This window comes from Gavia stellata, chromosome 2 (genome assembly GCF_030936135.1).
Source record: "Gavia stellata isolate bGavSte3 chromosome 2, bGavSte3.hap2, whole genome shotgun sequence".
Lineage (NCBI taxonomy): Eukaryota > Metazoa > Chordata > Aves > Gaviiformes > Gaviidae > Gavia > Gavia stellata.
The window spans coordinates 28,331,445-28,347,055 of NC_082595.1; the positions used below are offsets into that span (position 1 = coordinate 28,331,445).

The following is a 15,611-nucleotide window of genomic DNA, read 5'->3' on the forward strand; positions in this document are numbered from 1 at the left end:
AGGAAAGTTATATTTACATAATAGATATATGCTGTGGTAAAGCCCAGCAGCTCTAGTAGGGAGAGTTTACTAGGCTCCTTGTTGAGTTAAAGGAATCCATAAGCTGTTGCAAAAGTTTTTAAGCAAAGCCAAAAATCAAAATTCTATTTTCACTAACATTACAAATCTTAGTTCATCACTCACATATAGATATGTCTATATTTATTTAATATTTATATTTTTATATATGAACAGTTGTTTTCTGTTTCTGCACAGCTCAAATATTTCATGAAAGGAAGTAGCAAGCTCTATCTCCAGCACCTCAAGAATTAACATATAGCCAGTTCCTCTTTATTACAGCCCTCAAATCAAATGGGAAATAATTGTTTTACAAAACAAAAAAAAGCAATAGCAGCTGACGTTGTCAGCAGAATTCAGTAAGTATACATTATAGAAAAAACTGATTAGATAATTAGATGCAGTCCAAAATCCAAGAAAAGATGATCAAATCTATTAATGAAGACTGAGATGAATAAATGACACAAAACTAAATCATACAGGAATATTTAAAATATGTAAAATATTTAAAATATTACTAATATTTACTCTTCCTAAATAGAATGCACATAAACTGTTAACTCTTCTACCTACGCATTTTCCTGTGGGCTCAGAAAAAAAGATCTCACAAATAGATTCATTCTTAGACGTGAAGCAAATATTGTACACACACACACAAACACAAACACAAATAAAATGTAAATGAGTATTTGCAAGATTTCGTGAAAGAAAACAAAGAAACCCAGAACAAAATTCCTACACAGGTAAAACTCTCATTGATGGTATTACTCAATCTAGTATTTCCCAACAACTCTGTAATTGTAGCCAATATGGAATCAAGGAGCCAACCTCTCTCACTAATACAAATTTCATCAATGCCAGAACAGTACTGTAGCTAACTCCTGCAAGTAATCGTAACTATACAGTAATTGTTGCTCTGTATGAACGGAATATAAATACCAGTGCCAGTCCTAATCATGGAAGCATTTCTTCCCTCGCTGGTGAAATTCTCCACTGATTTGCCAGTGGTATAGCTGTCATTAAGGTGTTTCAGGGCTCTTCTGTATCTGGTAAAGACATGGCATCTCATCTTATAGGGAGTGTGCTGGTAAGGCAGTTAGGTGTCTTTCTTTGGAATACAAATGAACTTTCAGTATCCTTCTCTAAATGGGTATCCAGACTATTTAAATGTGATACTTCACAGATCCTGCATAGTCCTTGCATGCTGGAGGCTACATAAAAAGATGATTTACCCATCACCTGGCAATCTCCAGGTGCATAACTGGGCTACGGAGCAAAACTTTTATTTTACTGTTTGAACAGCAAAACAAGTAGAAAGACTTTAACACTACCACCACAAAAGTAACCCTCTAGCATTGTCTGTCACATGTGGGAAAAGCATAGGACAGCAACACTTTATAAAAAGTTCCCTACTTTCGAGAATACAAGATGAACCTCCTGACCCAATCTGTCAAACACTCCCTAAAAACAGTTCATGCTCACAGAGATCGTGAGTTGACAAAACAAAATTTGGTTTGCACAGTGTACTTGTTCATATCTACAGTGCGAAATTTCTCTTACACAACTGCATAATAATATGCAACTACGTTTAACAATTTTGCTACTGAGATGGTATCTCACAAAGTAACCTGCCGTAATCCCAAGGAGCTCCTGTTGTTGGCAGTACAACCTAAGACGCAGCACATGAGCTGTATTAGTAAGCTGGCAGAGTGCCATATTCCCTTTTTACTGTTCCTAAGTAAATTAAAATTACAGGACTGATTTATAGTCAGATTGCATCGTTCAAAGCAGAATGCTGGGCTCTGACCAGAAATTACATATTTTTTTCTAAAGCAAAAGGTCTCTTTCTGCAGCAGCACATGGCGGACACACCATTCACTGATAGATCTCAGTGCTCTCAAGCAAGAGCCATTAACAAAACCAAACTAAAGCCAGCCTACAAAAAAATGAAAGCTCTATAAAAGTCATATTTAATATGGGTATTTCATAGGTCTGTTTGTATATACAGACACATACATATAGTGGTCAAACAGGCTGTCCTCAGAATTTATGGAATTCCAGTGTCTCTCAGAATCCCTCACTCCTCAGTGGGATTATACTGCCTAATAACTGGAAAACCATTACAATTTAATGGCACCAGGTCGATTTTATGCCTATACCACTAACGGTAAGCCAATTCATGCATCCCTTTCCCTCATCATGTTATCACAGTATCTAAGGAAATCTGAAGGCAGTAAAGTAACGGGCGTGAGTCTAGAAAATTGGTGGCAATTATCTCATTTTAAATCAAATAAAATTATTCCTAATTCCTATAGTATGGCAGAAGAAGGGGCCTCAAGTCGCACCAGGGGCTGGACATTAGGAAAGATTTCTTTACTGAGAGAGTGGTGAGACACTGGAATAAGCTACCCAGGGTGGCGGTGGAGTCACCATCACTGGAGGTGGTCAAGGAATGTGTGGATGTGGCATTGCGGGACATGGTTTAGTGGGCATGGTGGTCTTGGGTTGATGGTTGGACTTGATGATCTTACAGGTCTTTTCCAACCTTAATGATTCTGTGATTCTCCCAAAGCACTCCTGAAAGTAAAATACTCTGAAATCCAGATGAAAGTAAAGTGGTTAAAATTCAAGTAGAGAACTACCTAATTAATAGGCATAAGATTCATATTTCCCCTGGGAATAGAAATCAGTAACCCAAAAGCATCATTTGCATCATTTACTTGTTCAAAAAATTTAACTTTATCTCTCAGACACAGATGTATTACTTAACATATCTATAACATATATGACAGAATATATGTACCTACTACAAATGAAAGGGAAAGATTAAAGCTTAAAATATTGGGTTTTACATTAGCATAGTTCAGAAATTTTAGGCAGTTATCTACATTAATGTAATTTCTTACCCTTTTATGTACCTATTTGCACACAAGTATGTAATTAAACTTATAAATAAAAATACTTTTGGGGTATAGAATCAGTCTGGCACCTGACACAACCTCACAATCTTTGCCATCTTTTACAATCTCATAAGTCACGGCTTCGTGGTAAACTAAACCTGCTTTGTAGCTCTGAAAGCTGCACCAAGAACACTACAACAGGTACAAAACTCAATCTGTGGAGGCTAACTTTGTACCAACTGGCTTTATCCTGGATCAGGTGTCATTTCTGCTCTCAGAGCTAAAACAAAACCTTAAAGCTGGCTTAAACTCCCTACCATATGTTCTCACTAATTTGACAGAAATTGGTAGTATTTCAGTACTTGATCTACATAAAATTTGATGTCCCTGCCCGTGGCAGGGGGGGTGGACTAGATGATCTTCAAAGGTCCCTTCCAACCCAAACCATTCTACGATTCGTTCTGTGATTCTATTTTATCATATGGTGACCTGCTGCAGTGCAGATGAAATGTTAAAGGTCATGAATTTGCAACCCTAGACACATCCCTGCAAAATAGTTGAAAGGACTGATCACAAAAGATGGCTGCAGAGTTCACCACAGAAAAAGGCCTTGCTTCATTCTCACACCCAGCACGCCTCCTTTCCAAAGGCTTGATACTAATGAAATAGAGAAAAGGACAAGATGTAGTTCCCGGGGTAGGGGGAAGAAAAACAAGAAGCACACCACATTAAAGGGAAGTGGAGCAAAAACTAAGCAACAACAAGAAGTTAACAGCACAATGTATTGCAGTACTTACCGTCACCAACCTCAAAGTCCTTGAATGCAAGTTCTGAACCTGAGTCATCAAGCAGGATTTCACCATTTAAGGTGAACATCATAGTGTGCTCATTCATGTCAACCATACATCCAACAACATCTCCTGCCAACCAAGAGCGGCCAAAATGCTCATTACCCTGATGCCACCGCTGTGCCTGAAAAGGATTTAAAAGAATTTCAAGGAGTAATAGTGACAATGTACGTGTTTCTCTCTCCCTTAGTGGTACAACTAATAATTAGCCCCCTCAATTAAGACAGCACTAAAATTAACACTTTCACAGCATATCATTCCAAAACAATGCATGTGAGTACTCCGAGTTGACTTTGAAAATGGAAATCCAACAATTAACTTCCTGCAAGCACCCCTCACATCAGCATTGTAAAACATTGCTAAGTGAGCTGACAAGGAAAATTGCTATTTCAACATTTTAGCAACAAGAAAGAGCATGACTTATTTTTCTGCAGAAGCTCCATGGAAGACTTGTAATGAAAATAATATGCTATCAGTTACAATGTTGAATAGCCGCTTCACAAATTTTTTTTTGAGCAATTATTTTTATTTTATCTACTAGCCTATAAATTCATTGCTTCCAAACAAACTTCATTGTTTCCTTAAGTATAATACTAAAAAGTTTGTGTACAAAAGAAATCAAACTTCCTCCATACCAGATTTTGGAAGGAACAAAATTGCCAGTGGATGGGACAGGCACTCTGAGCTTCTGAGAGATTCTAGAGTAGCTGAGGGCATGATTAATGATTCGTATGACTGACCTTTAAGTTAAAGACTGCAAGGGCTTTGGATGGCGTCTTGGATTGGAATTCAAATAAATTAACACCTATTAAGAACTATTGTAACACACATTAAAAAAAGCAGTGCTAATAACAAATAGGTTCTCTAATCATGTATTCCATCACAAGGAGATTTTTATCCTCTGTATCCATCCTCAAAATCCTACAAAACAAATAAGCCCTTCTGTGTGTCCTGAAGGTCAAAAGTTTTCTCCAACCAAGGAGAGAACCCATCAAAATCAAAGACAACAAAATAGCTTTGTGGATTGAGACCTAAAGGTCAAAAGCTAAGATTCAGAAGGCAAACTACTACACAGCTATTCTAGTAAAGACACAGGACTTCAAGAGTTCACTTAAGCCAATCAGATATTTTACAAAACCAACTTTTCAGTTCTCTTGTTAAGGCAGCTTCTCATGAAATACAAGACTGGGAAAAAAATTAAAATCCAACAACATAAATAAAATGCAGCTTGAGAGCTTGATCTGACCAGGAACAGCCAGGAATACTGTTGATTTCTGTTACATATTGTAATAGTAATAAAGGAAATTAATTCCAACCTCAGATACAAGAAACATTTTGACATGAGTCATCAGTAGCCTTAATAGCAATTATGGTTTGGATAGCAGTTGCACTTGCCTTCATACTGAAATAAAAAGTTTTAATGAGTCATTTAATCTATTCTGATGAAAATCAGTAATATATAAAATAGTTTGTTTCCCTATCTATTTTTACTACTAGATTTCAATCTGTCATTCTCTCATGCAGAGTTAAATTTGAGCAAAAATTACTGGTTCTATCACAATTCATTTACTCTAAACTGTAAGAATTTCCATGAAAACCTAAGTATACTCTTTGTGACTTTTACGTTCCTATAAAAAAAACTTCAACCAAAGTTTGCCTCAAACAATTACTTCTAATAATCCTTACCATATTTGTTCCCTAATGGCACTTCTTACAGAGAGAACAACAGAGTAAAAATTTAAAGAAATGATTCATTGTTAATTACAGCTCTGCCAGTATTTTGAATTTGAATAAGTCACTTAGATTTTCAATGTTTTATGTATACCGTAGAAATACTGTGAAGCTGTGAAAAAAATTATAGAAATGCCTACACTACTCATTAATTTTTCAGGTGACATTGATCCTCCTTATTCTGCCTAAACCCTCCAAGAGAGAGAGAAATAATCTCATAAAACACAAATGAAAGAAGAGAAGGCACTTAAGTTGAGGCAATGACACATGGAATAAGATGCAAAATTAAAAGTTTTGCAATCACTTATATTATTATAGATAAACATATACAAACCTTAAAGCCATCAAAAACGAAAGCTTCTTCATCTGAGCCAAGTTCCTGATCTGGCAGACAACCTGGCCTGGTCCAGCCAACTCTCATGTCTCCTGCAGTAACTGCCTCAAACTCAAAGTACCACTTCCCAGCCTTCACTGCATAAGTCTTTTCTGTGCGGAAGATCCTGAATTTTTCCATTATCCCGCTGCACACATCCAGTCTTGTTGCTGTAAGGTTTAAAGAATAAAAACAAGGAAAAAAAACCCAACACAGAAAGTACTGTATTCAACTACTGACAAAATGAAGGCATTGAAAACAAAAGGCAAAGGAATTCCTTTGAGCACAGGCATGCAAAGAAGAAAGTGCCTGCAGAACAACCTTATGGAGAAGGCACCCTTGCCCATTCTGAGTGCAGTTACGGGGCTACAATCCCCCCCACTGGGATCACAGAAACATGGTGGGATAACTCACATGACTGGAGTATTGCAATGGATGGATACACGTTTTTTAGGAAGGACAGGCTGGAAGGACAAGTTGCCCTTTATGTGAGAGATGCCACCAAATGCCTGACTTCAGTTAGGTCAGGCTCATTAAGTTTCATGTAAGCAATTCTGAACTCTCCGCCACATAATTCTTTATCAGTAAAATTTTCTCTTTGATCATCTACACAATTAATGCCTTAAAAGCACTTTTGAAGACCCTCAGTACCTCACCTATACAGGAAATGAACTACCACAAAGCATGGGAACTGAGAACTTGTCGTCTTTTTAGATTCTAATGCTTTCTAGATTCTAAGCAATCCCAAAAATACAGCTGCTGGGGGAAACCAGTAAGTAATAATAATAATAATAAAGCATAAAAAATGACGCTGTAGAGCTTTGTAAATCAATGTTTAAGATAAAACTAATGAATGGAGATGCAGAACACCACTAGGGGGCTCTAAATCATTTAATAATAGTATGTATTTCAGCTGATGAAAGAGGATCCCTATGACACTTTTTATGCATCCCAAAAACTTGAGAGGCTCATAAACTGTAACATCTAAATCCCCAAAATGAGTATAAAAATCTTTTGCTGAATGCAATCCCAGTGTTTTTTAAGAAAGACCAGTTTGAGGGACACTTTTGCAGTTCCTTTCCTCTGGGAATTTTGCAACAGGATTGATGACACCTTTCAGGTGCAAGGATTGCAATTATGTTCTTTACATTTCATTAGTAACTTCATACGCAGAACTACATACATCTGCATTGTTCATCCCCAAGGAAAGGCAGGGGCACGTGGTTTTCAGAGCTGTAAATGAGGAAAGGGAATTAATTTTGTTCAGTGGGATTTGGAGGAAATGGTGGAAAATGAGCATGCTCTCCCTCCCTCTCACCCTACACCACTAGACAGCCCCTTCACAAGAGGCAAAAGCCAACCCACTTTCTCAGAACCAAGCAGAAGCCACACTCACTCTCTCTACGCAGCATCTCCTTCCCACAGTGGGAGGGGAAGAAATTACAAGGTTATGCTGCAGTCTTAAACTCTCCAGACCAGGCACAGGCAGATTTAACAGTAAGACCATGGTGGTTTGCTGCCTACACAATCTACTCCACTAGGAAACAGATTGTTTTGCCCATTCAGTAATCCAGCCTTGCTGCACACTCACGGTATCAGTGATGCCTCATATTTAAAGTGTAATTTAATAGCAGCCTCTCATAAAAGGTGAGGATCAGAGCATGTATGTGCTTTTAGAAAGAAATTGAAAATGGCAGGTTCCCTGTGTATGTTTTGGGTATGAGTTAGATCTTCTGCAGAAATGCTTTACTGAAGGTCTATGGCCTAAATTGGTCCAAATATAGTGATACTATCACTATATAAATCAGGAAAAATAATAATTTATTTATCAATATATTGATAGGATACAGTTTAGACACATTTATCAAATTTTCCGCACTTCACTGAGATTATAAGGATGAAAATTTCAATTTTGATTGGATGAAAATTTCAATTTTAATTGGATTATTCCATATTTCCATATCGCCAAGTGAACTTCTGGAGTATGGTTGCTGAGAGGTTATATCTATTATGTTACCATTTGCTTTCTATATGTGCAGTTAGTGTTCCAGAATGACAGTACAGTACCAAGAACATCCCTCTCTTGTGTTCCATTTTACAACTTCATCTCAGCATGATAGAAAACTGTTGTTTTAAAAGCCAAAATCTGTAAAAGAAGTTATTTTATTTGTACATCTCCCAATTTCTTTTACTTCCTTAACATATTATATTCTGCACTTACTGAGGTAAATGTTGTGTACTGTTTCTTTAAAATTTATTTATTAAAAGTTTATATAGTTTTCCATGTTTTTACTGTTCAGGATGTCTCAAACTCAAACTATATATGCTGAAAATACTGCCCACAGTATCAATAAAATATTCAATCTGGCAATGATGCAAATTCAAAGAAAACATTTGTAAGAAGTGACTTAAAATTTACTTATTGTCTATCCAATTTCAAAGACCTGAGAAAGGCCAGGAAGCTTAAATGGTCTGCTCTAACAGACTATCTAATTCTAGACTTGCAGTTTGACATTCGCAGAAATTTGGTGTGTAGGCATTTTTCTTCAAAAATTTCATCTTGTAGCTTTAAGTGTTTAAATACAAGATTGTGCATGGACTGTAGAAATATTCATTACTTACAGTTAAAATTGTAGGAATATAAAATTCACATCTACTGCATTTACATATGAGCTTTTTCTTAGCATTTTGCTATTCTGTCTTGAAATAACAAATATAGTACTAATTAAAAAGTTTTTAATGAAAAACTTAGTTTTAGATTGGGGAACTTCAGGTATTTATGCACATTTTTAAAATGTAACCATACATTTTTTCCCCTGGCATAAGATGATATATTGAGCAGGATGATAAACATGTTTTCTTGATTTTCTGTATTTTAGGGTTGTGTCTTGTAGTATTCACAATCCTGATTTAAATTGCTTAAGCTTTCAATGTTGATTCATCTGAACTATCAAATCTACAAAATGAACAGTGAAAGGAAGTGTACCAAATACAGGGAAATTGTATCACTGATTTAAAATGTAAAAATGTTTCATTTTGTAATTCTTCATTTGAGGCCACAGGACAAGAAAAGGGAACAATAAGGAAAGTAAGAGCAAAGGGAAATATATACAGAAGAAGATGGAGAAAAGTACCTATTAGCTTTGAAGACACTGTACCTGTTAAGATTGTTTTATTGGACCAACAAATCCAGTACTGGAGTGGAATATTCTGATTTTTTTTTTTTTTTTTTTTTTTTTTTTTTTTTTTGAGAGAAGAACAAAACAACAAGATTAATTACCATGATCTTGATCAGGAGCTTCCAGGTTGTAACCATAGCCTAGTAGGGTGCGGACTGCTTCCCGAAGACTGTCTTTGTTTGACTTCTTTGTCCGATCATCCAAAAGAGCATAAGGTACAAGGCGAGGATTTCGTCGATTTTTCACATCCTGCATAAGTATGAAGAATCAATTCAATTTCAGAAACCGTGCTTTGTCTTAAAGACAAAATTGTGCTATATCAGCAGTATAAAAATTACTATTTATACCAACTGAAATCATGGAACTGCAAATACAGCAAGGATTCAAAGAAGTTGCAATAGTCTAGAAACCAGTAACAACACGGAATTTACTGAAAAAGCAATTAATACACGAATAAACGAAACTGCATGGCTTATACCTGCTTTCATTTTCCATTACATTTATTTAACGGGACAACAATACAAACAAGAACAAGGATAAATGCAAAGAGTTTGACTGAAGTCAAAGGGATTATAGTTTGTACACTGTTTATGAAGCAGCTACCATAACAAGAAGCTAGTACATAACTAAAGCTCAGAGACATTACTGTTCCACAAATATATACTTTTTTTTAATTATAGCACTATATAAGATTTATAAAAAACCCAAAGAATAAACAAGATATAAACAAAAGAACAAGATAAAACACTACTAATAAAAGAATATTAATAAATACATGCAATACTAATTAATAAATAATAAAATAAATAAGAAACCTGTGCCTTACTGTGTTAAATACTTATACCATGTATTTTTCCAAAATAAAGGGTCTTGTAAGATTAAGATTACTCTGCTTAATGTGCAGAATTTTTGTAATAGGTAATTTAATGTAACCTCTCCTCCAGCTGAAATTAATGTATTGGTAAGGTTTAATCCTTGTATTTTAGGTTTATTAACACAACATTGATGAAGTTTTCCTCTACTGCAAAATTTTCTTACTTGAAAGCATTGTTTAATTGGTTTATTTATATGACTAACACAATTTTTAGTGACTAATAGAATTGTTTTCTTGTCTACATTTTGTTCTCACATCCTGTCACAGCATTTGTTGGCAGTGAGAGAAACCACACAAAGAACTCTCCATGTTCTTCCTCATACCTTATTTTAAAAAATAAATAAATAAAGACTGGAGATACAAAAAAATACTTGCTGTTTGTCCTCTTGGGTGCAAATACCAAAGATATTGCGAGGCTTTTATGATTATTCAGACTTACTAAGAAGTGCAAAAATAGTGCCTATTATTTTAGAAAACACTGCCTACAGTGAAAGTATCTTTCTTCTTTTATAGCGTTACAGTTCTACTTATAAGAATGTATGTGGTTTTCATCCTGCCTTTTCAGGTAGGAAAGAAATGGCACATCCATTCTGACAAATACTTGCAGGCATCTTTTATTGTCCTTTAAATGCTTACATACAAGGCTATCTGCCTTTTGCCTTATCATGGTGAGTAAATATTAAAATGCAGTTATTAACCAGTGCTTGATGAAATCTGGTCCTACCCGTGATCCTTCTAGGAGAAGAAATATTACAGGGCAAGCATTACCTATATGCTAAAAGGGCTAACAGAAAGATAAAGATAAAACATTGTTGGAGACAGAAATTACTATACTGTGTCAGCTCTAGTTATGTTCAGTGAGAAGGACAGTGACAGGGGCAACACAAGGACCATTTGAGGAGACTACTTTCCATATTTATTCCAAACACTTAAGTCGACATCCTCTTTTCTTCCAATATTTAATTTGGTAGATGTGGAAAAGGGCTGCTTCCAGAACAGAATGGACCAAACAAATGTTGAAGTAAATGTTATAAGGAATTATTATTTGATTTAAGAATATTCACATTAACATCAGAGATGAAACACCATGGGTGTAATTATTTGTCTTGGAAAAGACATAGAAAGAGAAATAGTTTCCTCTGAAACACTGTATGTCCAAAAGATATTATGAAGTACTGTCTTCAAAAATATGAATCAGAAGTTTGGAATAACAATTATGTAACTTCTTATCCATGATATACAGTTAGATTAATGCACTGGTAATTGCCATAGCAACCATTAACACACATTAACATATGGGCAATTAGCTGATAACAATGCACAATAATGAAATATAGTATAAGTGCTTTTAAAAATGTCTAAGCACAAAATCAGAGTGAGCGAAAAAAAGCATAAAGAAATCATAAGTATTAAACAAACCCGATTTTTCAGATTTTTTTTTCCTTGGGTCTAATTTTATTTAATATTGTGACATTTTTTACCCATTCAAGACTTTGACTACTTCTTTAAATATGAATATGAGAAGGGAATTTTCTTTTAATAATTTTTTTCCCTATGATATGTCTATATAAATTTTGAATGTTTTACTTATTGCTGAATTAAGAACTGTTATTGTTATACTCTTCCTAAGTTTTTGTACTAACGATCTTCTGCACCTCTCTGGTGTACGTGTAGCTAGCTAATCAAGAGAATGATCCTATACAGTGATTGAGCTTTGCACAGTCACAATCAAGTGAACAAGAAAACTGATTAGCTAAAAGTGGTAATTTTTATTGAGTACATTTGCAATTCGTACATAGACTTAATTCTTCTCATTCATTACAGAAAACTTATTGTTTTGTATTGTAGACTGTTAAAAGCAGGAAAACTCAGCCTACGTTCTAATTTTTTGCCAGAATTTTCCAGGTTTGACAGTCTAATGCTTCATCAGAAGACTGTATTTTATATAGAGTTTGTCTGGCAACTACTTGTTCACCAAGTCATTTGAAAGAAAAAGAAAAGCAGATCTTCTCCAAAATACAAAAAAAAGCCAAAACTTAAGCTTGTTGACAAGATTCTGTTTTAAATGGTTTGAGCTGGGTAGCACCCATGAAGTTTATATCATTCTTTGGTTTTGAATTCAGAACGTATCGTATCACAGAAAAAAAAAAGAAAAAAGCCTATATATTTTATTACACAACTTTGTCTTCCTTTAATGTAACACAAACATTGCATTAGTCATTTGGAATTTAATTTGGAGTTACTTAAGCAAAAAAAAGCATTGTGACCATGAAAAGTTGGAATGCCTAGTAGAATGTGCCCTGACTAAATGGAAGGAACTAATAATAAATAATCCTAAACTTGAGTGATGTGTTACTTTATACAGTGTACACTGCAGATTTTGCTATATACAGCAAGTGATAGACAAAGAATTATTAGAATCAGCACACATACATTTATTTGTGGGTATAAATGGATTTTAAATAGGTGATAAAGTCGTCAACAATGGCACTAACTGAATATAGCTCTTAAAAGTAATAGAAAAGAACTACAGAAAAAAATACCTAAACACACACCCCAACAAATATCAACAAGCTTTTTAAAACTTCCATTACAGGTAATGAACACTGCTGCAAAATAATTCACAGAGGAAACACAGCGGGAGCTGAGAGGTGCAGAACTGCATTCATTCGTTCAGTGAGTATGTGACATGTAGATAACTGATCTGGTGCACTGGATCTAGCAACTGGTCTTGCTGCCACTTGCATAGACAGATGTCGTGTAAGAGTAAGAACGAAACATGAGGAGTGTCCATACTGTCTACAGCAGCATAGAAAAGCATAGTCAAATTCTATAAGCAGCTCTACAAGAAGAATCTATTAAGAGATAGTGTGTGTAATAAAGTTGTACTCTTCAGAAGTAATTCAGTAACAAAAAACAAAGCCTCATATAAACCGCTAAAAGACATCTGAAATTATAAAGAATAATACAGTTTTCAGAGCTATAAAGGTGATACTGCAAACCTGTGCACTCCTGGGCCTTCCCAAAGCTCTGAGAAGTTCAGGAACAGCACAGATCACTAGACTAAAAGGAATAAAAAGACACCAGAAATGTACATAAATAAGTGCCTATCAAAAAGAAAGACAGAAAAATGAAAACACAGACTAGGAAGAGTGCAGGAAAAACATGATAATAATTTAACAGGATCATAAGTTTTGTGATTTAAAGTGTTAGAGCTGTACAGATACATATTCTGTGTGGTACTGAAATGATTTTGTTCTCATAACCAAGGCTGTTAAATGACAAGCACAAAGCAAATGTATTTCAGCACATATTCAGTGAGACAGACATGCTGTTGTTTTCATAGCTTTATTTGCACCATTAGAAAACACTTATTCCACAGCTGTGAATTGATTCTGCTTGCTGCCTTGTCTGTGGATCTTGCACTTCCACAAAGATTTCTGAGCAATTGCCACAACAAATGCTGCTGGTGAGCTTGCCAGCAATGCTGTCAGAAACCCATCTCAGTGAGCCACTGTGAGAGTGTGCAGCATGTACACTGTGAACAGGATCATTTACCTACACCATAACATTTCATATGTTGTTATCCAGAGGTCTAGCTTTTCTGCATTTATCATGGCAGCTCATGTTCAACTATAAACCATTAAAATTAAAAATTATTTTATAGGGGAAGAAGGAAAAATACAATTCTAAATTGGTATTTACTAAGTAAGTCATTTCAAGATTCCAGAATCATTAGAACTGGAAAACACAATAAAGTCCTCACAAAGCCATATTCTTGGCAATGTTAACAAATATCCTAAATATATCCACCCAAAGCGGAGGTTGTGTTCCTAACCTGGCATACTAGCAGCTGAATTCTGTCCTTAGAAGTATGTGTATCCTTAGAAATATGTGTACAGCTTCTACCATCTTCGCTGAGGACCATACCCATATGGAATGCCTGGCTGAATGTGCTCTGACTATACATGGAAGGAACTAAAATATCAGTATAAATAATATAAAATGTGAAAGTGAGGTAACATAAGTAGTTTTTACAAAGACAAGATGCCCTTTTATATATATTTAGTGACAAAAGTGACAAGCTTTCAACTTGTGATTTTTCCCGTACGTCCATATTTCCTCAGTCTGAATTTCCAGAACAGTGCCTCTCTTGCATTGCAGCACTAGGCAGCCTGAGAAGATCAACTCCTGAACAAATAGTGATTTCATACGCTTTCTATGAAAATCTAAAAAAAGTAAGATCCTGACTTAAAAAGACCAAACTGTCTTGCATGTTGGGCCAAAGAGAAATCAGACTTGATAACTGATTCACAGTCCTGACTAATTATCCTAGGGCAGGAAGTGTAGAGCACCTTTTTTAAGATGCTCTTCACACAGCAGGAAGAACTTTTTAGGTTGCTGATTTTTACAACCAATTGCTAAAGCTGTGAGGGTTTTTAATATTTTTTCCTCTATATAAATGAGGTTTTCGATTGTTAGGTTCTTCAGCCACAATACACAATACAACATGAAGAAAAAGCAAGACATCCTTTGACTAAGCTACCTGTATATGTGACAATGCATATAAGCAAAATTTGAAAGTCAGAATCTTTGGCTGTGACCCCGCACAATCAGTGGGGAGTCCTAAAAGTCATGTATTCGGGGGGTGGTTGGGGGGGTGGCTAATGTACTTGGAATTATTTTCATTTGCTTTCTGATCCCTAAGCCTGACCCTTTTCTCTCCCTTTCTGACTTTTCCTTACTTATATAAAAGTTGGGATTCTCCTTTATACATGACATCACAGTCTTATGAATGTCAACCGATATCATAAGTTCATGGATAAACTTAGCCGAGTTCTGAATATTTTCCATTTGATTGTGACGTTGTAGTCACAAACACCTCCTTTTATACTTCAATGCTACTTTTCAATCAGCTTGTTATGAAAAATTCCTTAAAAACACCCAAACAAAAAACTCAGGTAATTATGATAGGACATAATATCAAAATCCATACATGTAAAAAAGAAAAAAAAAAAGCACTCTCTCATAGCACAAACGTCATTATTTTAATTGATTTACACCAAGACTACATTGCTCCTTTGCCTGAATCTCTCTCCCTTATTTGTCTTTGACCATTTACCATTTCCCCAGTTCAGAGAAGACCAACCTGCAGGCAACCACGTTTTCCCTTAAAGGGACACTGTCAAGTATTTTCATACTGATTTTGTGCTTGCTTTTTCACTTACCCTTGTTATTTAACACGTTCTTTTAAGCAGAAATATGTATTTTTCCTACCTGTGTTGTTCCTTCTGCTCCCTTCATGGAGCATTAAGCTACTGTGAGTCTGTCCTACTAAATACTTACTTGTTTGTGATCAGTGTCATCACAGCTGTCAGCACAGTTCTGGGAACAGGATTTATTAGTTAACTTGTGCTCCCTCTGCTGGCTGGCTGGTTGGCTCTGCAGCAGCAGAACAAAAATACTGTGTATAGTCATGCACGAAGAGCAGCTATCTCTTGCTAAGAAAAAATCCTGAGAAGCAGTGGTGGATTTAGAGGAAGAAAAAAATCTGGAACTTGGAAGGCATTTCCCCAGCAGATTAAGACATGGTTTATACATGAACTACTTGACAGTATCCCTTTAATTTTTCATATTATATGATGAAGC

General features: G+C 35.5%; 1 protein-coding gene across 1 annotated transcript in view; it reads right to left on the bottom strand.

Annotated features, from left to right (window-relative positions):
* RYR2 (ryanodine receptor 2) overlaps nucleotides 1-15,611 on the bottom strand; it is a 443,307-nt gene that overhangs the window by 164,832 nt on the left and 262,864 nt on the right. The window contains exons 27-30 of the mRNA XM_059830672.1: nucleotides 9,190-9,337; nucleotides 7,315-7,324; nucleotides 5,871-6,072; nucleotides 3,755-3,929 (exon numbers count right to left, since the gene is read on the bottom strand). Coding sequence (XP_059686655.1) covers nucleotides 3,755-3,929; nucleotides 5,871-6,072; nucleotides 7,315-7,324; nucleotides 9,190-9,337 — 535 coding nt within the window. The remainder of the gene's footprint in view (nucleotides 1-3,754; nucleotides 3,930-5,870; nucleotides 6,073-7,314; nucleotides 7,325-9,189; nucleotides 9,338-15,611) is intronic.